Genomic DNA, 24,187 nt, shown 5'->3' with positions numbered 1-24,187 from the left:
CCCAGAATCTGGAAGGAGTCAAGTGCTTGGAGGAGTACTATGGGTGAGCCACACTCTTCATTCATGTTGGGCCAGGTGAGCAGCAAAGTGTCCTGGCAGGCAAAAAAGTGGAGAATTGGCTCCATTTTCTTCTTTATTTCTGACTATGAAGACCTGTTTATTGCTTCTGTTTTTTAGGTATTGGGCTACAATTTTTCAGCCATTAATAATCAGCACATTAGTAGATGGTGCCCATGTTGACATCTGTTCTCAATTTAATTTTGAATGTTATTATTGCATCACTGATGGGTGTTGTCTTCACTAGAGACTAATAAATCAAAACTTAACTTCTTGAACTTGAGAACTTGATAAAATTTTACTTATGTTTATAAACCTAAATGTGAGGTTCTATAAATACCCCCATTTTTGTGCTAAAGTTTCTTATGTTGAAAATGAAATAAACAAACTGTTAAGGCTTTTTAATGTAATATCTGATTTGAGACTAAATATCATAGAATATAAAACCTACTAGTATGCTATTAACAATAGTTCCTATATATGTAGATCAAATTCCTTTATACTGAGTTATGAGGACTTTTCTATATTTGTTTTCTTATGTTGAATATAATTTGGCATAAGTGGATTTTGATTTTAATGACATTTGTGATAATGAGATCTGACATTGATTTTACTTTATCCTCAAAATAATCCTGTCATATGGGTAACAGCAAAGACAATTTTGTCCATAAACATGGGTGGAACCTGGTTTCTAGGGAGTTAATTAAAGTTTATGATTAACAATGATAATGATCCTAAACCTACCTCTCTTTAACAATCACAGTAACCCTAGAATATAATTATCTGTCAAAGGGGTGGAACAACTGCTCAAGGACAAACTGCCCTTCCTGGGCTCAATTTTTTTTTTTCTATTCAATTCATCAAACATTAATAAAATGTTTGCTATATGGAAGACATATTTTACATCAACTCTCCACTTTACAATCTAACTGTGGGAAAAGTCATCAATTAAAAAGAAAAGATGAAGCAAATGACTGTGATTCAAGAAGTATGAGACAAATACAAAGGAATAGTCCAAGTAAAGGGCTCTAAGAAATATACCTGGGTGGGGATGGAGGGGGAGTTTAGAAAAAGCTTCATATCTTCATTCATACAGGAGTCAGTACTTAAGGTGGACCTTAAAAGAAGGTAGGCATTTCAATAGAGAAATAAATGGTAGAAAGTAAGTTCCAGGAATGAGGAACAACGTAATAAGTAAAGGCTTAAAGATGGGAGTGAGCAGAATGAGAAGACAGGAGGCCAGTTTCACTTTTATTTTTATATTCTCTAGCACCTAGCATAGTGCCTGGCACATAGTAAGTGTTTCATAAATGCTTTTTGATTGATTGATATATTAAATTGGCCCAAATAATATTTGGAATACAGGTTTTGTCCATTTCCTCCACTATACTCTGTTTTGAACATTTTACAGCTCTACTGAAAAACTTTTCAGTGATTATCCATTGCCTAGAATAGGAACTTCTCATAATGAATGGTAGTATCATGGGACAAGGTTGGGAGATAGGTTGGAGCTAGACTGTGGAAGTAATGCAATGGGTAGAAACTGAAAGTTTTTGTGTAAGTGTGGAGTGTTCAGAACAGAATATTAAAATATTATTTAGGGGGAGCAGTTAAGTGGCACAGTGGATAGAGTGCTGGTCCTGGATTCAGGAGGACCTGAGTTCAAATTCAACCTCAGAAATTTGACACTTACTAACTGTGTGACCATGGGCAAATCACTTAACCCTCATTGCCCTGCCAAAAAAAAATTATTTAGGCAGAGAAGCCTGCAGAGCCATGTAGGAACTGATGTAGAATGAAATGAGCAGAACCAGAATAATTTATACTATAACCTAAAGATTGTGAAAAATGAACTTATTCTGAAAGACTTAAGAATCTTCTTTGATCAACTCAATGATTAGCTATGATTCCAGAGGACCACTAATGAATAATGCTACACACCTCATGACAGAGTGGTAATGGAACAATATATAGAATAAGATATAATTTTTTTTCCTTTTTTTTTTTGGTGAGGCAATTGGGGTTATGTGACTTGCCCAGGGTCACACAGCTAGTAAGTGTCAAGGGTCTGAGGCCAAATTTGAACTCAGGTCCTCCTGAATCCAGGGCCAGTGCTCTATCCACTGCACCACCTAGCTGCCCCAAGATATACATTTTTGAACATGACCAAAGGGAATTTGTATTACTTCAGTATGTTTATTTGTTATAAGTATTTTCTCTTTTTTTATTGCCAATGGGATGGGGAAAGGTGGAGGGGGAAAAATAAATGTTTGATCATTGAAAAATTAATAAAAATAAATATTATTGGGACTAAGTTAATAAACAGTCCATCAAAAGAGCATTCATTAAATGCCTACTATGTGCCAAGAATGTATTAAGTGATGGAGAAACAAAGGCAAAAATGAGATTTTCCTCATTCTATTTATTCCAGGAGGTTCACAAAATACAGTAAAAGATAAATACAAGGTAATTGGTAGGGGAGGCATTAGCATTTGGGCAGATGAATAAAGGCCTCCTATAGTTATTCCAGTCTTCAAGGACTTAGTCCTTAAGGAGCTTAAGAACCACATGTTCTTTTTCCCGTTCAATATTTCCCATAGTAGGCCACCAGAAGATGCTAAGACATCATTATTTGTTTTACAAAACTCTTTCTAGGGAGCATTTTGGGGGCAATTTGGGAACCAGGCTGTATGCAATTGCTTGTTCCATTCCCAATAGATCTAGTTATGCTCTCTTAGGGAGACTTTCATCATGAAAAAAGGACAGAATGACTTTCCATGTGACCATAAATGAAAGCTATTTTCCCCAAATTACCATAGGTTTTCAGAAATTTACTCTATTCAAACAGAGTGAGAAGCAAGATTTGAGCTTTAAAGTATATACCTAAATTGAATAATTCTTTATCCTATCTATCCAAGGTCACATAGCTAATAAGTGGCTGAGGCTGGAGTTGAACTCAGCCTCCAAGGCCAGTGCTCTATCCACTTCACCACCTAGCTGCCCCTTAGTATGACTCTTGTTCCCACTTATCTGGTAGACCTACCCATGGTCTTTCCACTTTCTTCTTGCCTCCAACTCATCCTTCATATTCTGCCCTATCACCCAATGAGTGAAGTTCAGTTGCCTAGCAATCTGAAGAACTATTCAGCCTTCCTAGCATTTTCTTATGTTTACCTTCTATGCAGGATAAATTGGACTATTCTTTGCCCTGTGAAGAAGATCTCCACTTTTCTACCTCCATATTTTTTGTTTTTTGTTGTTTTTTTGGGCCAGGCAATGGGGGTTAAGTGACTTGCCTAGGGTCACACAGCTAGTAAGTGTCAAGTGTCTGAGGCCGGATTTGAACTCAGGTACTCCTGAATTCAGGGACAGTGCTTTATCCACTGTGCCACCTAGCTGCCCCCTTTTTTTTTTGTTTGTTTTTGTTTGTTTTCCTACCTCCTTATTTTTACTCGTGATGCTCACTCCCTTTATATTCCATTAGCTGAAACTCTACCTCAGATACTAAGTACCTCAATGTGGTAGAGTGGCAAGAGTTCCCTGTCTTCAGTCAGAGAAGCTGGATTTGAATCTCAGCCCTGCTACTTCATACCCATATGGAGCTGGCCAAATCAATTCCCTCATTTTCACAATGAGAGAGATGAATTAGGTGATCCCTCCCCCCTCCCCCCCCCCATCCCTATGATAAAGCATTTCTTGATGCCCCTCCAGCAGGAATACTTTCCCCCATTTAGCACTGTCTTTTGTAACACATCACTCCTCATATAATATTGTTTATTCATCATGCATAGTTATGTTATAGTGCATGGCACTTAGTAAAGGCTTAATAAATACTTGTTCGATTATTATCCATGCTGTTGTCTTATCCCCTCTTAAAGAAATTCCAAATTCTGGGAGGTCAGGGCCATGACTTATGTAACCCTTGTATTTGCTGCATCACCTGGCACAGGGCAATGCCCATAGCAGTCACTTAATAAAGTATTTGCTGAACTCAGTTGGAGTAGGAGTGTAATACTATCATTGCACTATGGCATAGTCAGATCACATGTGGAATATCATGTTTAGTTACAGGTGACGCTTCTTCAGAATGATATTGATAAGTAGAAATGGATCCAGATGAAAGGGACTCAATTAGAAGGGGGAATTCAAAACCAGACTGTGTAAGAATTGGTTCAAAGAACTGGAAATGCTAAACCTTAAGAAGTGAAGACTAGGGAGATTGTAAGAACTGTCTTAAACCTTTAAGAATTGTCATAAGGGGCAGCTAGGTGGCGCAGTGGATAGAGCACCGGCCTTGGAGTCAGGAGGAACTGAGTTCAAATCCGGCCTCAGACACTTAACAATTACTAGCTGTGTGACCCTGGGCAAGTTACTTAACCCCAACTGCCTCACCAAAAAAAAAAAAAAAAGAATTGTCATAAATCAGAGATATTGGATTTGTTTGCCTTGGTCTTAGAGGGAACAACTGGAGTGGAATTTGTAGAGGCTGATTTCATTGTCACATAAGGGGAAATTACCTAACAATTATAACTCTCCAAAAAATGCAAAGTTGCCAGAATGTTGTGCTAAGGCACAGGTTTGACCATGTCACTCCCCAGCTCAACAACTTTCAGTGCTTCTCTGTTGCCTCTAAGATAAAATAAGAACCCTTGACCTACTTGGCTTTTAAGGCATTCTGCAATCTTGTTTCAACATATCCTTCCAGCTTCACTTTATGGTACACTCCTTTATGTACTCTACGTTCATGCCAAAAGAGATGGCATGAATCAGACATTTCAGCTCTTCCTGTGTTCTCTCTCCCATTTCAGCCCTCTTTCACAATCATTCTCTACCTTCATGGCTCACCACATAAAGCAAGGGCTCTTAACCTGAGAGGAGGTGAGAACAGACTCACCAAGGAATTCACAGACATATTTCAGGGAGTCCCATGAATTTAGTTGGGGGGAAGATAGCATCTTTATTTTCCCTGACCTATAACTGAAATTTAGCATTTCCTTCTATTATAATTTTTTTAAATTCTGAGTCTATGGACTTTGCTAGATTGCCAAGGAAGATCATGCACAAAAAAAGGTTAAGAAAGCTACTGACATAAAATGATACATCCTCTGTGAAACATTTCCTTATCCCCAATTGAAAGAATTTGCTCACTTTAAAAATTTTCCCCATTACTTTGGATCTCTCCTTTGGCACCAATTATCACTTGCTACCTACATACTTATGTGCTACATCCCTCCCTAATTGCTCTGGCCACCCCCACCCAAGCAGAATATGAATTTCTTGTGGGCAAGAACTAAGTATTGCATGTAGTCAGTGCTTAATAAGTATTTATCACATTGATCTCTCTGTCGTTGATTGACCATTGATGACCATCCCTGGCTTCAGTGATATGATACTGTTGATGTTCTTCTGTATACCACTTTCATGCAGGTGATGCCCAAATCTTTTCCCAGGCCTGTGAGTGAGATTTTCCCCATCCTTTAGTTATGAGATTTACCATAATCATAAGTCATTTGATTAAGATAATAATCAATATATTAATTGAAAAAATTGTGATTTATTATATTTATATCTATTTGGATTTCTTACCACCCCAAACTTAACATACTTGAATGTTCTCATGTTTCCCACTAAACATGTTCCTCCTTATTGTTTTCACTTGGCAAATAAATTCAATAAATTATGGCATCAGCATTGTCCTAGCCTCTTATCTCTGAAACCTTTGATTGATTTATTCCCTTTCCTTACTTCTCATATCCAGTCATGTATAATGCCCCTCCAATTCCTCTTACACACCTTTCACATCTCCCCTTCTCACTCTGTGCCCATTGCTACCATATGAATATGTTAACTTTTATAGGCCTCAGTAGCCGGACCAGTCTCTTAACAGGTCTTTCTGAATCAGTTTTCTCCTCTACTCCCAACACATGCTTTATACTACTGCTAGACCAATATTTCTTATGCACAAAGCTGGTTATGTCACTCTGCTCAAAAATCTTTAGTGACTCAGACCTCAGAGTTCACAAAGGCTAACACTTTCATTTTAGAAATTAGGAAACTCAGACCTAGCAAGGTTACTCACCCTGCCTACAGTCACTCAGGAAGTAAATAAACATCAGAGGCAGGATTTGAATCCTAGGGAATGGGTGAATTTAATTCAGATAATCTACATGTACTACTGTGGGCAAGAATCTCATAGAAGAAATGGAATAACCTTCATAGTCCATAAAAGAGCGAGAAAAGCAGTACTGGGGTATAATCTCAAAAATGATCAAATGATATCTTTTGTTCCTTATCTTTTGGAATCCAAGGAAAACCATTCATCATCATAGTAATACAAGTTTGTTCTCCAACCACTGATGCTGAAGAGATCAAAGTTGCTCAGTTTTATGAAGATCTACAACATCTAGAAATAACACGAAAAAAAGATGTCACATTCATCATAGGGGATTGGAATGCTAAAGTAAGAAATCAAAAGATAATTGAGGTGGTTCAGTGGATAGAGCACCGGCTCTGGATTCAGGAGGAACTGAGTTCAAATCCGACCTCAGACATTTTACACTTACTAGCTTTGTGACCCTGGGCAAGTCACTTAACCCCAATTGCCTCATAAAAAAAAAAAAAGATAATTGGAATAATAGGCCAGTTAGTACAAAATGAAGCAAGTCAGAGACTAATAAAGTTTTGGCAAGATAACCTGCTGGTCCTAACAGACACTCTTTTTTAGCAACCCAAAAGAAGATTGTACACATGAACATCACCAGATGGTCAAAATAGAAATCAGATTAATTATATACTTTGCAGCCAAAGGTGAAGAAGCTCTATACAGTCAGTTAAAATAAGACTTGGATCAGATCATGACCTTCTTATTACAAAAATCAGACTTAAGTTGAAGAAAGTTGGGGAAACCATCAGAGCATCTAGGTATGACCTAAATAACATTCTTTATGAATATAAAGTGGAAGTGATGAATACATTTAAGGTATTAGATCTGGTAGACTGCCTGAAGAAATATGGACAGAAGTTTGAAATATTGTACAGGAGGTAGTAATATAAAACATTCCAAAGAAAAAGAAGAGTGAAAGCAAAATGGCTCTAGGGGGAAAAAAGAAAGGGAAAGGGAAAAGAGAAAGAGAAAAATATACCCAATTGAATTCAGAATTCCAGAGAATAACAAAGAGAGATAAGGAGGTATTTTTAATTTTTTTTTTTTAACGGGACAATGGGGGTTAAGTGACTTGCCCAGGGTCACACAGCTAGTAAGTGTCAAGTGTCTGAGGCCAGATTTGAACTCAGGTACTCCTGAATCCAGGGCCGGTGCTTTATCCACTGCGCCACCTAGCCGCCCCTCTTTTTTTTTTTTTTTTAATGAGCAATGCAGAGAAATAGAAGAAGACAATAGAATGGGAAATACAAGAGATCTCTTCAAGAAAATTAGAGATATCAAGTGAACTTTCATGCAAAAAAAATAGGCATAATAAAAGACAAAAGTGGTAGGGATTTAACAAAAACAGAAGAGATTAAGAAGAGATGGAAATACCCAAAAGAACTATATGAAAGGTGCAGCTACATGGCAAAGTGGATAAAGCACCGGCCCTGGATTCAGGAGTACCTGAGTTCAAATCCGGCCTCAGACACTTGACACTAGTTGTGTGACTTTGGACAAGTCACTTAACCCCCATTGCCCTGCAAAAAAATCCCCCCAAAAAACAAACAAAAAACCAAACAAAACTCAGAACTATATGAGAAAGATCTGAACATCACCAATAACCATGATGATGTGGTTACTGATCTAGAGCCAGATATCCTGAAGAATAAAGTCAGGTGGGCCTTAGGAAGCATTGTTAACAATAAGGCTAGTGGAGGTGATGGAATTTCAGCTACACTACTTAAAACCCTAAAAGATGATTCTGTTAAAGTGCTACACTCAACCTGCCAGCAAATCTGGAAAATATAACAGTGGCCACTGGATTGGAAAAGATTGGTTTATGTACCAATTCTAAAGAAGGGAAATGCCAAGGAATGTTCAAATTACCAAACAGTTGTACTCATTTCCACATGCCAGTAAGGTTATGCTTAAGATTCTGCAACCTGGATTTTAGCAATATATGAACTGAGAATTAGCAGAGAAGCAGGCTGGTTTTTGAAGAGACAGAGGAACTGGAGACCAAATTGCCAATATTTAATGGATTATGGAGAAAGAAGAGGTGTTCCAGAAAAAAAATATATTTTCTGCTAATTGACTATGCTAAAGCTTTTGCTGTGTGGATCACAACAAAATGTGGCAAGTCCTCAAAGAGGTAGGAGTACAAGATTATCTTATTTGTCTCCCGTGGGTCAAAAAGAAACACTTAGAACCAACAGTGGAACAATTGATTGGTTTAAGATCAGAAAAGGAGTGTGAAAAGGCTGTATATTGTCACCTTATTTATTTAACTTATATGCAGAGTACATCATGTGAAATACCACACTGGATGAATCAAAAGCCAGAATTAAGATTGCTAGGGATAGGGGACAGCTAGGTAGCTCAGTGAATAAAGCACTGGCCCTGGATTCAGGAGGACCTGAGTTCAAATCTGACCTCAGACACTTTTTTTTTTTTTTGTGAGGCAATTGGGGTTAAGCGACTTGCCTAGGGGCACACAGGTAGTAATTGTTAAGTGTCTGAGGCCAGATTTGAACTCAGGTCCTTCTGAATCCAGGGCCGGTGCTCTATCCACTGTGCCACCTAGCTGCCCCATGGCCTCAGACACTTGACACTTACTAGCTGTGTGACCCTGGGCAAATCACTTAACCCTCATTGCCCAGCCTCTCCACCCCCCCCCCAAAAAAAAGATTGCTAGGAGAAATATCAACAATCTTAGCTATGTAGACCATACAACTCTGATGGCAGAAAGTGAAGAGGAATTAAGAAACCTCTTGAAGAGGATGAAAGAAAAAAGTGTAAAAGCTGGCATGAAGCTTAATATTAAAAAAAAAATAACCTTAAGATTTTGGCAACTGGTCCCAATCACTTTCTGGCAAATAGAGGGAGAAGAAATGGAAGCAGTGTCAGATTTCATATTCTTGCGCTCAAAGATCACTGCTAATGGCGACTGTAGACATGAAATTAAAAGACATTTCTATTCAAAGGAAAGCTGTAGCAAATCTGGACAACTTTTTTTTTTTTTTGTGGGGCAATTGGGGTTAAGTGACTTGCCCAGGGTCACACAGCTAGTAAGCGTTAAGTGTCTGAGGCCGGATTTGAACTCAGGTCCTCCTGAATCCAGGGCCGGTGCTCTATCTGGACAACATTTTTAAAAATAGAGACATCACCTTACCAATAAATGTCTGTGTAGTCAAAGTTATGGTTTTTCCAATAGCAATGTGTGGCTGTTATAGCTGAGTGTCACAGAACTGACATTTTCAAATTGTGGTGTTGGAGAAGACTTTTGAGAGTGCCTTGGACAGCAAAGAGATGAAATCAGTCAATACTTAAAGAAATTAATTCAGACTATTCACTGGAAGATAAAATACTGAAGCTGAAACTTAAATACTTTGGCCACATAATAAGAAGACAGGATTCATTGGAAAAAAACCCTAATGTTGGGAAAGACTGAAGGCAAAAGGAAAAGGGGATTGCAGACGATGAGATGGATAGATAGTGTCATGGAAACCACAAACATGAACTTGGACAGACCAGGAGATAGTGGAGAATAGAAGGGCCTGGCTTGCACTGCTCCAGGAGGTCACAAAGAGTCAGACATGACTGAATAACAACAACCCCTGATTCAGGAGCCAGGACTCTTTCCGCAAGCAAAGTTCACATTCACTTGTCTGTCATTCAAGACCCTCTACAATCATGTCCCTTTACTTTTCTCAAGCCACTCCCTCTAAACACATTCCAAGGTCCAGATAAAATAGACTGTTTTCTGCCTTCAAACATACCTGGTATTTTCTTGCCTCTATACTTTTATTCACATTCATTTGGAAAACTGTCTTTTAGCTACTCATCTGTTGATTTCCTATCCAATACATACACCATCTCCTCCATCAAACTTTCTGGATGTCTGTCCCCTTCCAGTACTGACCTCCTTGCACCTTTGTTTTGTGCCTCTATAATGTATTTTTCAATAGTGTGTTATAGTCATTTGTGTTTTCCTCTCATCCTGTAATATGCTGTTAACTCCATGGCGTCAAAGACATCTTATATAAACTTTGTATGTCTAGTGCTAACTACTGTACACAGCAGGTGCTTCATAAACATGTGCTGAATGAATGACTCCGAATGTCTCTTCCAGCTTCGAGATTCTTTAATTCTTTGATTCCTGAAAATGGGGATTGTTTCCCTCAATATTTTCATATTCAATGCCTACTACTCTGCATGTAGTAGGTTCTCAATATATACTTATATAATTAAATGGAATAATTTTTAAATGTTCCTACTAATGTGCCTTATTTTTAATTCTTTAATCTTTTAGTTTTCAAAGACACCCTTTTATTTTTGTTTTTGGCCAGGCAGTGAGGGTTAAGTAACTTGCCCAGGGTCACACAGCTAGTAAGTGTCAAGTGTCTGAGGCTGGATTTGAATTCAGGTCCTCCTGAATCCAGGGCCTGTGCTTTATCCACTGTGCCACCTAGCTGCCCCCCCCCTTTATTTTTAATAAACTAATCATTGGAATTTAATTTTTTAAAAAATTCATCGGGGCAGCTAGATGGCGCAGTGGATAGAGCACCGGCCCTGGAGTCAGGAGGACCTGAGTTCAAATTCGGCCTCAGACACTTAACACTTACTAGCCCTTTGATTAAATACTAACCAAAGCATTATTAAGAGAAAGGTGGTACTGCTGAAAGTGGGATGAATTTAGAGTCAAGTGTGAATGCTACCTCTGGCACTTACAAGGTGTATGACCTTGGGAAAATCACATTTTCTTTGGGCCTTAGTATCCTCTGTAAAAGGAGGCAGTTGACCTTAGATGGCCTCTAAGGTCCCAGCTCTCAAGCTATGATCTATGAAAGGCTTCAAGCAAAATATCATAATGCTTTCCAACCACTTAATTAAATTTTCATAAAAGCCAGCAACACTTAAACTGTTGGTTTCACTTGGCAGACAGACATGTAGATCATAACAAAAACCAAGACTTTATTTTTTTAACTAATTGAGCAATATCATCATTCAGTCAATATTCAGTTGTGGGGTTATTTTAATGTCTCAAATTACTAGTCTCTGTATATCTCACTATTCCCACTCATCAACTACATCTAGAAATAGCCCCATCAAACATTACTACAATGGTCTTAATCTCTATTGTTTCCTTTTCTTCAGTTTTGTTGCCAGCCTAGCAAAACAATGATAAGGTGATTTACCAATCTGGGTGTTTAAGAAATTAAGGTTAGACTTGGAAGTAGTGGAAAATGCCCAATCAATCACTTCTAACTTCTTGGTGAAACTTTTTTTTTTAGTGAAACTTTTTTGACTGGCTTTTAACTTTACCACAACTTTGGTCTTTCAAATAATATAAAATAAAGTCCTTTGTGTTTATAGAGTTTTTTAAATCTCTGAGGAGCTAACAATTACTATGGACATTCACTAGCATCCCATGTGGGACGTAGGTTATTTCTCTTTTTTAGAAAACTAAAAAAAAAAAAAAAGACCTAGAGAAATTTAAGGATTTGCCCAAGGTCACATTGGAGATTTAACTGTAATTGAAATATCTTAGACCAGCCCCATGACACTTTTTTTTTTTTTTTTTTTTTGCAGGGCAATGAGGGTTAAGTGATTTGCCCAGGGTCACTCAGCTAGTAAGTGTCAAGTGTCTGAGGTCGGATTTGAACTCAGGTACTCCTGATTCCAGGGCCGGTGCTCTATCCACTGCACCACCTAGCTGCCCCATGACACTCTTTAAAAAGTATTTTTAGGAAACTCCAGTTTGGGTATTTGTTATAATTACTACATCATTCATGAATAAAATGTGAAACAGAAGTTAACTGTCTTTCCTTCAAATTAGGTTTTGTGTGTGTTTGTTTGTGGGGGTTTTTTTTGCGGGGCAGTGAGAGTTAAGTGACAACTAGTAAGAAAGAGTCAAGTGTCTGAGGCCGGGTTGGAACTCAGGTGCTCCTGAATCCAGGGCCGGTGCTTTGTCCACTGCCACCAAGCTGCCCCCTCAAATGAGAACTTATAAGAGTACTTAGTACTTTACAATTACAAAGTGTTTTACAACTAAAGTGCTATGAGAAAATAATTATTAATAATGGATTTCTTGGGGGGGACCCAGAGATTAGTTTAGTTGCTCTCTTCCCCCTTACCCTGGAAAGTTCTGTCCCAGCCTGGGATGAATCCAGGTGAACAAAAGGAATGGAGATTGATTCTTTGATTCTTTTGTCTAGATCAGTGAAGGACTGATGGGATTAAACCACATCTAGATAATGGACTTTGCCTTAAGCAACTTGAGTGAGTGTCTTTTGCATACTTTTTCCAGTTGTTATCTGTAGAGTTTTATTTTAAGTTATGTCAACCAATGGAATTGAATGATGCTAACCAATTAACTTTGATCAATGTATAATGACCCACCTCTATCAAAAGAGGATAAGAGCCTTGAGCAGGCTAAGATTGCCACCTTGGCTCATGCTCTTAGGCCTTGGGACCACATGCTGTCTCTCTGAGAGACTAAAGTAGGGCTTTTCTTTGCTGGTATATATGATATTAATTAATAATAAATGCCTACTGACAAAATGGGTGTAATAGCTATTAATATATAAGTAGCAATACTTCATGAAATACAGTAACCACAATAATTTAAAAAACGGTGCTGTATTAACTTTTTAATTTTAGGAGCATCAATTTCCCCAAGAACTTTTAAGAACTTTTTTTTTTGGAGGTGGGGGGAGATCTCTACATTTTCACAAACTAATCTGTCATGGAATTTTAGAGGATGAAGGCATTTAGATTCCCATTTTTTAAAAGATTCTAATATTTTAAGATTTCCCATCAACTAGGATTTTATAGTGATAACATTTAAAGTATGTGTACATATGACATGCATATATATGCAAATCAATCGATCTACAAGCATTTAGCAAATGACTGCTCTGTTAGACATTTGGGAAGAATATATGAAATATGGAAGACATGGCACCTGCCTTCCAGAAGTTTATTATATTTTAGTTGTGGAGATAAAACATAAAACAACTAACCAAGTTTCGTAATGATGTAGGAGGCAAAAAGGGTTAATAGAAAAACCCAAGACCCAAGCTCTACTACAGATATTAGCTCTAAAAGGGAGTCGATCCCAGTTAATGGATAACTTATGTTAGGTTCTTGTACCCATAGTGATCAACATCCATAACGGACCAGAGCTGGTCAGGTCAAAATAACAATAAAGGAAAAAGACAACCTATAGAAATTCTAATGAAAAATGATTATACTTTGAAACTAGCCATGGGAATCAGAAAAAGACATGCGCAGAAAAGGCCAAATTTGTCCCCAGATTCACCTTATGACACGTAAACCCCCAAAACACACCTCCACTGAAAAAGGTACCCGCCTCAGGGGTTGGTTTAGGACCCCCAGGAACTCCAAATTAGGATAAACCCTCCCCTGTCACACCCCTGAGTGGAGAAAATTATAATGAAAAGGACAGGCCCTTCCATGTACCTCCCCAAGGTGGAGATTATTATAATGAGACTGATAATCAATTTATCCATACTATAAATATAACTGTCTTTTCTTTCACTGTTCCAGAGATACCTTTCCACTATTCTGGTTCTCTCTCTGTGGTCACTCACAGTATTGCAATAAAACTTGGAAAACTGAGTCACTGAGTCTTGTATTTCTTTTGGGACAATTAATTTGACCCCAAATTCTATCCCACATCAGTAGAACTGACTATCCAAGTAATAGGAGCTCAGAGATACAAGAGATTATTTGTTTTTCACTGACCTTTTAGAGCTAAAAGAAGTCCTGGAGTTGAAATACAACCCTCTCATGATACCAGTATAGGAAATGAGGGCCAGAATAAGCCATTAGTTCAGGATGGAAATTAGACTTGAAATGGACAAGAAGCATTTTGAAAGAGGCACTGAGGAAGAAAAGCGTCTGGGATTGGGAACTGCCAGAGGTGAGAAGGAACATAGCATATATTCATGGCAGGGAACTGATTGTCTTTGAAGAGAGGAGTGGGGCTTTTGGGTAGTAATGAAGATAAAGTTGGATATTAAGACAGGATGTCAGTAGGGAACCATTGTGGATATTTGATCTGAGGAGGAAAAACGAAAGTAGCATTTTAGTAAAATAGATTGAGAGACTATTGTTGGGCTGGCTGACAACTGAACAAGGTAGAGGCAGGGAAAACAGGAAGTCCATTCTGTACTAAGTGGGATGACAGTGGAACAGGAGAAAATGAATTGTATCATGAATTGTAGATATATTTTGAAGAAGCAAATGACAGGACCTGGTAATAGACTGACTATGTTTGTGTATGTGCTGTAAGCACTGTTATACACTGTGTGTGTATGTAATACCATTTTTAGGTTCTGTCGGTTTGACTTTTTCTTTCCTTGCTAAAATCCCAAATTTGGAGTAGAATCCTTGTTTTAGGTTTTTTTAAAAAATTCTTAAGTTATCAGGATCATCACTTAATCACCTGTCCTATCGCATCCATTACCAGTACTATTATCCTTATTATCTCATGGCTAGACTATTATTCTCCTTGTGGTTTTCCCCTTTAATTTATCCAGTATACCACTTCTCAAGTTATTCTTCCTAAAGGACAGCTTTATCAGATTAGTCCCTTGTTCAAAAATGCCCAGTGGCAACCAAATAAAGTCAAAATTCCTGACCACCTCTTTTAGCCCATACTTCCAAGTAACAAACTGTGCTCTAACAAAATGGACCACTTGCTATTCCCCAAATATGCATTGCTCTCTCCTTCATCAACCCCTTTACTTATGCTGAGCAAACATCCTTGACCTCACCCCCACAACTCAACCTATTGAAAGCCTATGAATTCTTCAAAACTCTGCTCAAATGCTGCCTTTTCCATTGAAGTTTTTCTTGGCCTTAAGTGATTGTTCCCCTGTACTCATGGGACTTATTACTGCCTTGTAGTAGTTATGTGTTGTACTCATCTTCCTTACTAGACTCTAAGCACCTTGAGGTCAAAGATTACCTGTATCCCTTTCATCTTTGTATAATCATGTTTATATATTTACAAGTCATTTTCCCTATAATAATTCTGTGAGGTAGATAATACACATATCCATTTTATGGATGAGGAAATGGAGGCAGAGAAGTGATTTGCTCAGTCACAAAGTAAGTGGCTTTCTAACTGCCTTTACCGTGCTTTTGTATTGTAATACCTGTACAGTGCCTTGTACATACTATGTATTCAGTAAGAATTTGTTGGGTATATACTGGAATCAGCAATAGATCCTCAGTAGATTGTTTAAAGGGGATTTACCTGTCTAAAAGAATCATCGCATTTATTTCTTGAGGAGGAAGGACTTTTGTGCAAAGTTAAGGGAAATCTGTCTCTACTTTGAGAAGTTTGTTGAATCAATATTCTTTATATTAGCATCCTCATATTGGAGGGAAGTAGTGGATATTCCAGCCCCCCCAAGTTAGTAAATAGCAATTTGCCCATTTGCCCTAAGCCAAGTCCTAACCTAGTAGTTAATGGTACTGATCTTATTTATTTTTGTTATGGGTTGTATACCCTGAGGAAATGGACCGATAAAACAGTTTTGTCATGTGAATGGTTTGGATTTTTCTGCCAAACCACCCAACCCATCCTAGACAAAACATCTCCGTGGAAGGAGCTCTTGGAATACATATTTCCTCTGGAATAACCCTTAAATGACAGGTTTGCTTTCCTGTCCCATCGAAATGCCCTCAGGTTCTTGTTATTTTAGTTGGAGAACTTATAGGTGATTTTACTATCCTTCTCACAATTGATATTTATTTAATGCTTATAAAACCTTTTAGGAGAAAGATGCCTAAATTGTAAAAATAACTCAATCACGGAGACTTTGGAAAGGCGTTTTCTTTTACTACTAACAGAAAGCCAGCACTTAGCAATAAAGCTTTAAGCATCTGGAAAATTGGGGGAGTGGGTCATTGCTTTTGCATAAATTAAATTCTTTCAGAATGTTACCTTCGCCTATGGATTATAGCAAAACTTTTCCTCTTTTGGGGGGGCGGAGGGTGTAATGTGCATCCGTCTACCCCTACCCACGAAATAAAGCCTTGCTATTTGGGAGCCGTGTTTACTATTTATACCACTAGCCCAGCGGCTGGGAGATCGTGATGAAGCGGGGCGCTTGGGACAGTAACATGTCCAACCACCCCCTCCTGACGGGGTAGTGGTTTGCACGTTGTCCGCCTTATTAGACTGGGAGCTGCGTGAGGGCCGGGGGTTGCTCTTCTCTGTACCCGCGGCCAGCGCTAAGTGCGCGCTTGCTGACTTGACTGACTTCATGACCGTTTGTTTCTTCAGAGAAACTCTGGAGTTGTCTCGGCGCGCGCGCGCGCACGTGTGTGTGTGTGTGTGTGTGTGTGTGTGTGTGTGTGTGTATGAGTGTCTGTACATGTGTTTGTGTGTGTGTGTGAGTGTGAGTGTGTGACCGCTCCGCCGCCAGGAGGTTTTCTCCCCAAGGCCCCCCAAGTTGTTTGAAGGGCGGGAAGAGCGCGCCTCTGCAGCTTGGAAGTACCGCGCCTTTGAAGGCTGCCCTTCCACGGCGCCCGCGGGCGGGGGGCTCGGGAGGCGGGCCGGGCCCGGGGCTGGAGGAGCGGCAGAGATGGCAGGGGGCCCCCAGAGCCTGGCGACGGCCGGACCGAGTGCTCCCGCGGCAGTCCGGGAAAGCTGTCCGGGAGAGGGGCGTGTGCTGAGCGCCGGAGGCGGGGGAGTCGGAGGTCCGGGCAGCGCGTTGCCCTCCGGACAGCGCCGGGAGGGAGCGGGACCCCGGGGGGGAGGGCCGGGGGGGAGGGTGAAGAGCGGCGGCAGCAGCAGCGAGGGAGCCGGAGCTGGAGCCAGAGCCGGAGCCGGAGCCGGAGCTGTCGCCGCCGGCAGCCAGGGAGCAGGGGTGGCGGGGGCGCGCGCAGCCCGTGCCGGCGCCCGGCCTCGAGCCCGCGCCCCCCCCTCCGCCGCGTGCCCGCGCCGCTGCGCGATGCAGTGTGGGGAATGGCTGGGGTTGGCTGAAGAGCGCACAGTGGAGTTTTAATGTCCGCCATGTTGGCCATGGCGTATTGAAGAGAGCGAGTGAGAGCGGCGCGGAGCGGCACAGGCACCCACCCTCCCGGCTGCTGCGAGGGCCCGGACGGCGGGCTCCGCGCTCCGCCCCTCAAGTCCCCGGCAGCGGCAGGCGAGTGGGGACCGAGCCCCGGGTTCTCCATGATCCCGCTGGCCGGGGCCGTTTCCCCAGAGCGGAGAGGTATCTGCTGCGCCTGAGATGAGTAAATTGTCGTTTCGGGCGCGGGCGCTGGACGCCTCGAAGCCGCTGCCGGTGTTCCGCTGTGAGGATCTGCCCGATCTGCACGAGTACGCCTCGATAAACCGGGCCGTGCCGCAGATGCCCACCGGAATGGAGAAGGAAGAGGAGTCGGTACGTGTAAACTCCCCTGCCCGACCCACCGCCAGGCCCCGCTCCCCCCGCTGCCTGCGGCGGCCGCCGAGCAGCCAGACCCGCACAAAATGGCCGCCATCTTCTCTTCCCCGCCGACATTCAGGCGCCGGCCCGGCCTTTACCCCGACCCCTCGGCCTCGGCCCCCGGCCCGCCGCGGCCCCGCCGGGCCCGCCCCGGCGCTGCCCACTGCCCCCCCACCCCCCGGCCACTTCCACCCGGGACCCGCCGGGTTCGGGGGCCCGAAAGGCACAAAGGGGGTCACGTGACGAAGCGGCCGGCAGCCATTTTGTGGTCTTTAGTTCTTGGGTTGGGCCTTGTGCAGCGAGAGAGGGGAACGGGTTGGGGGGGGGCGGCGGCGGGCGGGGGAGGGAGCGCCCGCCTGCAGGCCTCCCGGCTCGCCGCTGGGTGGCGCCGTCGGGTCGTCGGGGGCCCTCGCGCCGCCGCCGGCACCCGGGCGACGCGCTGGGGGATTTGGCTGCGCTGCTTCGGCCGGGAAAGCATTTCCGTTTCTAGGCAGCTCCCACGTGGGGCCTCTCGGAGGCCCGTGTTTACTGCAGGCCACCGGAGCTCCTGTTTATGCTCGGGACCGACTGCGCCTCGCCACGTCCTGGCCCCGAGAGTCCCTGCGAAAGGCCGGGCTGCCGCGGGCTAGCCTTGCTTAGCCTGGCCGCGGGTCGGCTAGACCCGAGCTCGGGGCCCCGGCCCCAGCCCCAGCCCCAGCCCGCCACTTCCCTCCCCAATTCCCGGAGCGCTGCGGGCAAAAGCCATGCCTCCTCGTCCTCGGCCGTGCCTCCGGGAGGAATGGGATGCAGGTTTGTTGGGAACACAGGGCTGCTTGTTCTCAAGGAGAGGGCCTGCCACTCTGGACCCCCCCCCCTCTCCCTCCCCCTCCCGAATTGCGGGCCCCCCGCGCGGGGGCGACTGGCCCAGGGGAGGAAGGACGAGCGTCTGGCAATTGTGACATCTCCATAACTGCAGAAGGGCTGGGGGGGGGGGGGGCGAGCTTCTGGGTTTAGAACATTCTGCCTTCTGCTGCCTCGTTATTTTTTGTTATTGTTATAGGCTTACATAGAAGTGCAGGCAGAGCAGAAACTGTTTTCTTGAATAAGTTGGGTTTTGACGGGAGGCTCCTTAGACTTATCTTTTCTCACCCCATTCCCCCCATCTTTCACCGCATAACTTGATGACTTCTAATCCTAAGGAATTGCATACCTTGGTTTTCAGGTACAGCCCACTTAAAACAGGGTGCAGTGTATTGACAATTCCAGGAAATCAACGAAGCACACATACAGCAGTTTGTGGAACAGTTATCCAGTTAGAACACAGTACTTTTAACAGACTTGTGTATATCATTGTACTATAATGCTTTTTTTTTTGGTACTGTAATATAAAGGATTTAAAATGTATAGTAGTGATTACACATTGTAATGTTACTCAAAAAATAAAAACTGATGAAATTGTTTTGGTTGTTTAGTCTATTAAAGTAAAATAGTTGTATCAGTTGAATGTTAACTTTTTCTTGAAAGGGAATAGTATCTTAAATCCATCAAATTTTCATATACTTTGAAGGACCTAAGTGTAGCATAAGGCATCAAGCTCTCTGGATGACTTTTCAGCACCATATCTGTGAGACAGTACCTCTTTAATTTACATGTGTTAACTTTAGAATAGAATAGTGCAATTTTTGTTTTTGATAAGTGATTTAAAAATAATTAAAGTACTTGTGACTGCAGTATCTTGTCTTTTTGTTTTATTTTTATTTGTATGTAGGCTTTGTAAATAATCTGATGTGGGAGGGGGTTAATAGATATTAGTATTACACTGTTTTAGATATAGAAATCTCTATAATGAACCAAGAATAGAGATCCTTAATTGCCTAATTTGCTCCTTGAGTACTAATGCTTTTAGGAATGTCTTATGAATTAAATTGAGGCATTCTCAGGAGTGCCTCAATTTTGATTTATCTTTTTAGTGTAACTGCTTGTTAAGTTGGCAAATATATTTCATTTTATATATTTAAGTTTATGAAGGAAATTAAATTAGTTGCAACATGCCAGTTCTGTATATTTGATGTATCAATAGCATCATTGATGTATCAATATCAATAGCAGAATTCTGTTTACTATTTAAATTATTTTTTTCCATTTCCAATTCAAGATTTGACTGATTTCCTTCACCAGAGAGGGAATGGACTTTAAAATTAAAAGCCAAACTGAGGGGGAAAGGCAGCCATTAAAAATGCTAGACATACTCTTCATCTTCAAATTTTAGTAGTTGGTTTCCATATTAAACCTCTAGACCAAACACTAAGGGATAAGCATTTATCATATACCACGGAGAAGTTTTAAATTCCTTTACAGTATGGAGAAATAAGAAAAATCTTCAATTGACATCTAGTTTCAGTACTACAGATTGAATTAAATTGGGACCCTCCACTCCTATGTTCATGACAATATAAGTGAAACTTAATATAGATTTAGTTAGTAATCAGAAAAGAGTTTTGTTTCCCGTTAAGCTCATCAGAAATCTGTCTCACACCAAGAACGTAATGCTACTCCTGTAAATGTAAGCAAAATTGTTCCAACAACTATAGGTTAGTTAAATACACTATGTTATATAGCCATACTTATTAAAGGAACACTATTTGGTGGGGCTGGATAAAGATATTAGAACCTGGAAGTGAGTTGTCTTAATTTAGCCTGATCTTTTTATCAGAAGAACTATGGTCATAGCTGTTCTTCTTTTGATTATGATAGGGTTGAAAAGGAGCCCCAGTTTGAAAAGGAATTGGCTTCAAAGGATGTGACTGAGTCATCTGGGTGGACCAAGATGACTGAATTTAGAATTGAATTTATTACATAATCATCAACAGGACAGAAATACGGGAACAGATGAAACTGAATAAATTACCTTTAGGTAGGGAGTTTGGTATGGTGTGGTCTTAATTTATGGACAGGTAGCAGGTTTTGTGTTTCTGGGCTCTTTTCAATTTAAAAAGTTGATATTTTCTGTGAAGATCAGAATAAAAACTGAATATTTGAACTACTAAAAATAGAAATCAGCTATTTCATGTTCTGAATTAGGAAGCCAACTTTATGTTCCCAACTTTAAGGACAATAAAATCATTACATAGGATTAGGATAGAGAATGGTGGGAATAATTGTTTTCTCAATGTAATCCAATAATTTAAATAAGAAAAAGCTACTTTACAGTGGCAATTTCAGATCATAGAATCATAAAATCTTTTTAAAGCAGGAAGGCAACTTAGAAATAATCTCATAGATACTTACACACCCTAAACCCTCCCATTTAATAGAGACTCTGAGGTCCAGAGAAATGAAATTCCTTGTTCAAGATCATATAAGTAGCTAGAACTGTTGGTTTCCAATCCTCTTTCCACTATATGACAAATCTGAAAAAATAAACTATTCCTCATCCTCAATTTTTTTTTGTTATTCAGCCTTTGCTTAACTATTGTGCTAATCTGTTAACTTTCTGTACACCTTAATTGTGTTTGCATAAGCTGTATAATCACACTTATAATTTGGTGTACTTTATAGAGTTGTATTCTAGAAAAGTTCTGAAAATCATATCTTTTTTTCTCTTGGTTTTGATTATAAAATTGGTGCAAATTCAACCCGGGATAAGAATTGCTGTAATCTAGAAAGGGTAGATTTGTGACTTCTTTATTTTTTAAAAAATTGGACGTACACATATTCTCTTTTAGCAGAATTTAATACAGTTCAAGAATGAGTGAAATAATACTGCCCAACCCCCATTAAATGGGTTGACTTGAGGTTGTGGGTTAGGGACATCAGTGGTAATGTCACATTTGTCCTGACTAGTTCAACCAATACTTAACACTATCACCGAGACCATTAAAGTTCCAGATAATAGTGACCCCAGCTTTTGGTTTGTTCATACTACTCATCTTCTCCAGCATAAAAGATATATGGAGCTTGGTCTTGTTACTTTATGAATATTACAACTTCCAAAAAAAGAATAAGAAGAAATGGAAGTGGGGGCAGCTAGGTGGTGCAGTGGATAGAGCACCAGCCCTGGAGTCAGGAGTACCTGAGTTCAAATCCAACCTCAGACACTTAACTAGCTGTGTGACCCTGGGCAAGTCACTTAACCCCAATTGCCTCGCCAAAAAAAAGAAAGAAAGAAAAAAAGAAATGGAAGTAATTTCTCCTGTCAATAAAATACATTTCTAAAATGAGGGAAATCCTTATTTGTATAAAAGTATCATTAGTTTATTAATACTAGAGATAATCCTGGATAAAATCCATTTTTCTAATCTGTTCATTGGAACAAACCAAGAGAGTCTAATTTTTAAAAGGAAGTCCTCTGAGATGTTTGGGGTTTTTTTGTGGGTTTTTTGGGGTCTTGATGTTGGGGGTTTTTTTTTGGGGGGGTGAGACAATTGGGGTCAAGTGATTTGCCCAGGGTCACACAGCTAATAAGTGTCAAGTGTCTCAGGCTGGATTTGAACTCAGGTCCTCCTGAATCCAGGGCCGGCACTCTATCCACTGCACCACCTAGCTGCCCCATCTGAGATGTTTTTAAACAAGCAGTCTGCTCTTTGATTTTTGAGAAAAAGGAAAAGAAGTTTTTTGAGCGTGAAGGTAGAAATCTAGTCTTGGTCCTGTGATCCTTTGCTAAAAGATTTTTTTGTGTGTGTATGTGATAGCAACTTTGTAAATAGTAAAAAAAAAAAGTCTGAAATTAATAACTAGTCCTTGGCCTAACATTAAATGCTCTTCATAATCTGATACTACTCTGTCTTGTCTGTTTTATTTTGTACTCTTCCAATCTGTGGATTAGATTATTCTCACATATGTACTGTTCCCTATACCTAGAATATTTTCTTCCCCCCAGCTTCTAAATTCTTGAGTCATCTTATTTTTAATATGATCTGTTTTGTTCTTATACAAATTTCAGTTTATCAAAATCAGATATAAAATTAACCAAATTTTGGTAACTAACTGCCATTCTTTTGTTTTAAAAATTCTTGTTTTTGTTTTAGAAATATTGCTTAATGTTTTCTGTCGTGACAGATTCTTGAACAAACCCTTCTACAAAGTACATTCCCCAAAGTTAGTCTTAAAAACTTTATTAGTATCTTTTGGTTTTATATCACATTCATTTTTAATATATCCTTTACCCAGTGTGCTGTCCCATGTGATAAAAATAAAAAAGAGAAGGGTGGGGAGGAGTCAGTTAAGGTAAACTAGCCAATGTATCGCCTGAATCTCAGAGATGAACCGTTTCCACATGCCTAGTCCCTCATTTTAACAGAAAAGGCAGTTCTTATTGTCTTTGGGGACCAGTTTATTTAATACATTTGTACAGCCTTCAGTTTCATTATTTTCTTTCCATTTAGATGATTGTAATTATATACTTTTTGCCTGATTGTGCATTATCAGTGCATAGAAGTCTTCCCATGCTTCTCTGAATTTTTCGTATTCCTCATTTTATAGGACAATAAGGTTTTGTTGCAGTTTTCACTGTTCCCCAATTGACAGGCATCTACTACTTTAACAATTCTCTGCTACCACAGAAAATGCTGCTATGCATGTTTTGGTGTAAATGAGATCTGTTTGGGGTTTTTCCCTTCTTGGGGTATATGACTAAGCCTTGAGACCTCCTGGCCAAAAGTGATTGCACCTTTCCACTATGCCTCTTCCATTCACTATACCCATCTTTTTGACACCTGTGCAAATTTGCTGGGTATGAGATGAAATATCTGAGTTGTTTTATTTTAATTCTCTTGTTTGTCATTTGGAGCACTCCTTTATATGGTTGGTTGTTAACTGTTTGAATGTCTTTTGAGAATTGTTCGTGTCTCTTGTCTATTTACCCTTGGATGAATGACTCTTGGTCTTCCTATTTGTTTTAGTTCCTTAGGAGCTCTGTAATTTTTAAATTGGTATCAGGTATGATGCAAAGATATTTTTCCCCTCAGTTGATAGTTTTCCTCCTTGGGGCATTAAATTTATGCAAAAACTTTTCAACTTCATGAAATTGAACTTACTGCCTATTTATCTTTCATTTATATCTGTTGGATAAGACCTAACCATACCTGTGAGGGGTGTTTGATCTGGATCTCTTGTAATTTTTTTAATAGTGTGACCTTTAATATTTATATTAAATATCAATTTCTTGATGGTGAAGGGCTCTTTTTTTATGGTATGATGACATTTACTTTTGTATGTTTCATTCCTTATGCAGTAATATTCCAAATATCAAGATTTGGGCTAACATTTTTATTATTCCACATCATGCTGCTGTCATTTTTGTACTTACTGCTCTCTTCTTGCTATCTATTTGGAGTATATGGTACTTAGCAGTGAAATGTGAGTCATAGGGTGAGAATAGTTCAGTAAGTTTTCTTTCATGGTTCCAAATTGTTTTTCAGAATTGTTGAAACAAATGACAGTTGCACAAGTAGCAAATGGTATCTGACTTCTGAAAGCCCCACCACACTAAATTTTCCAGTCTTTGTTAAATTGATGACAATGAGGGAATCTA

The 24,187-nt window shown here is 40.2% G+C and overlaps 1 protein-coding gene across 3 annotated transcripts in view; it reads left to right on the top strand.

Annotated features, from left to right (window-relative positions):
• EPC1 (enhancer of polycomb homolog 1) overlaps positions 1-24,187 on the top strand; it is a 112,003-nt gene that overhangs the window by 20,698 nt on the left and 67,118 nt on the right. For 2 of the 3 annotated variants that reach the window (XM_043967783.1, XM_043967785.1), the window contains exon 1: positions 17,197-17,631. The exons of the other annotated variant lie outside the window; for it this stretch is intronic. In XM_043967783.1, coding sequence (XP_043823718.1) covers positions 17,479-17,631 — 153 coding nt within the window. In that variant the 5' untranslated portion in view covers positions 17,197-17,478. Of the gene's footprint in view, positions 1-17,196; positions 17,632-24,187 lie in introns of those variants that run through there. 3 annotated transcript variants of the gene reach the window in all.

This window comes from Dromiciops gliroides, chromosome 5 (assembly GCF_019393635.1).
Source record: "Dromiciops gliroides isolate mDroGli1 chromosome 5, mDroGli1.pri, whole genome shotgun sequence".
NCBI lineage: Eukaryota > Metazoa > Chordata > Mammalia > Microbiotheria > Microbiotheriidae > Dromiciops > Dromiciops gliroides.
Note: the sequence above shows the minus strand (reverse complement) of the source record. Positions and strands in the feature narration are given on the sequence as shown.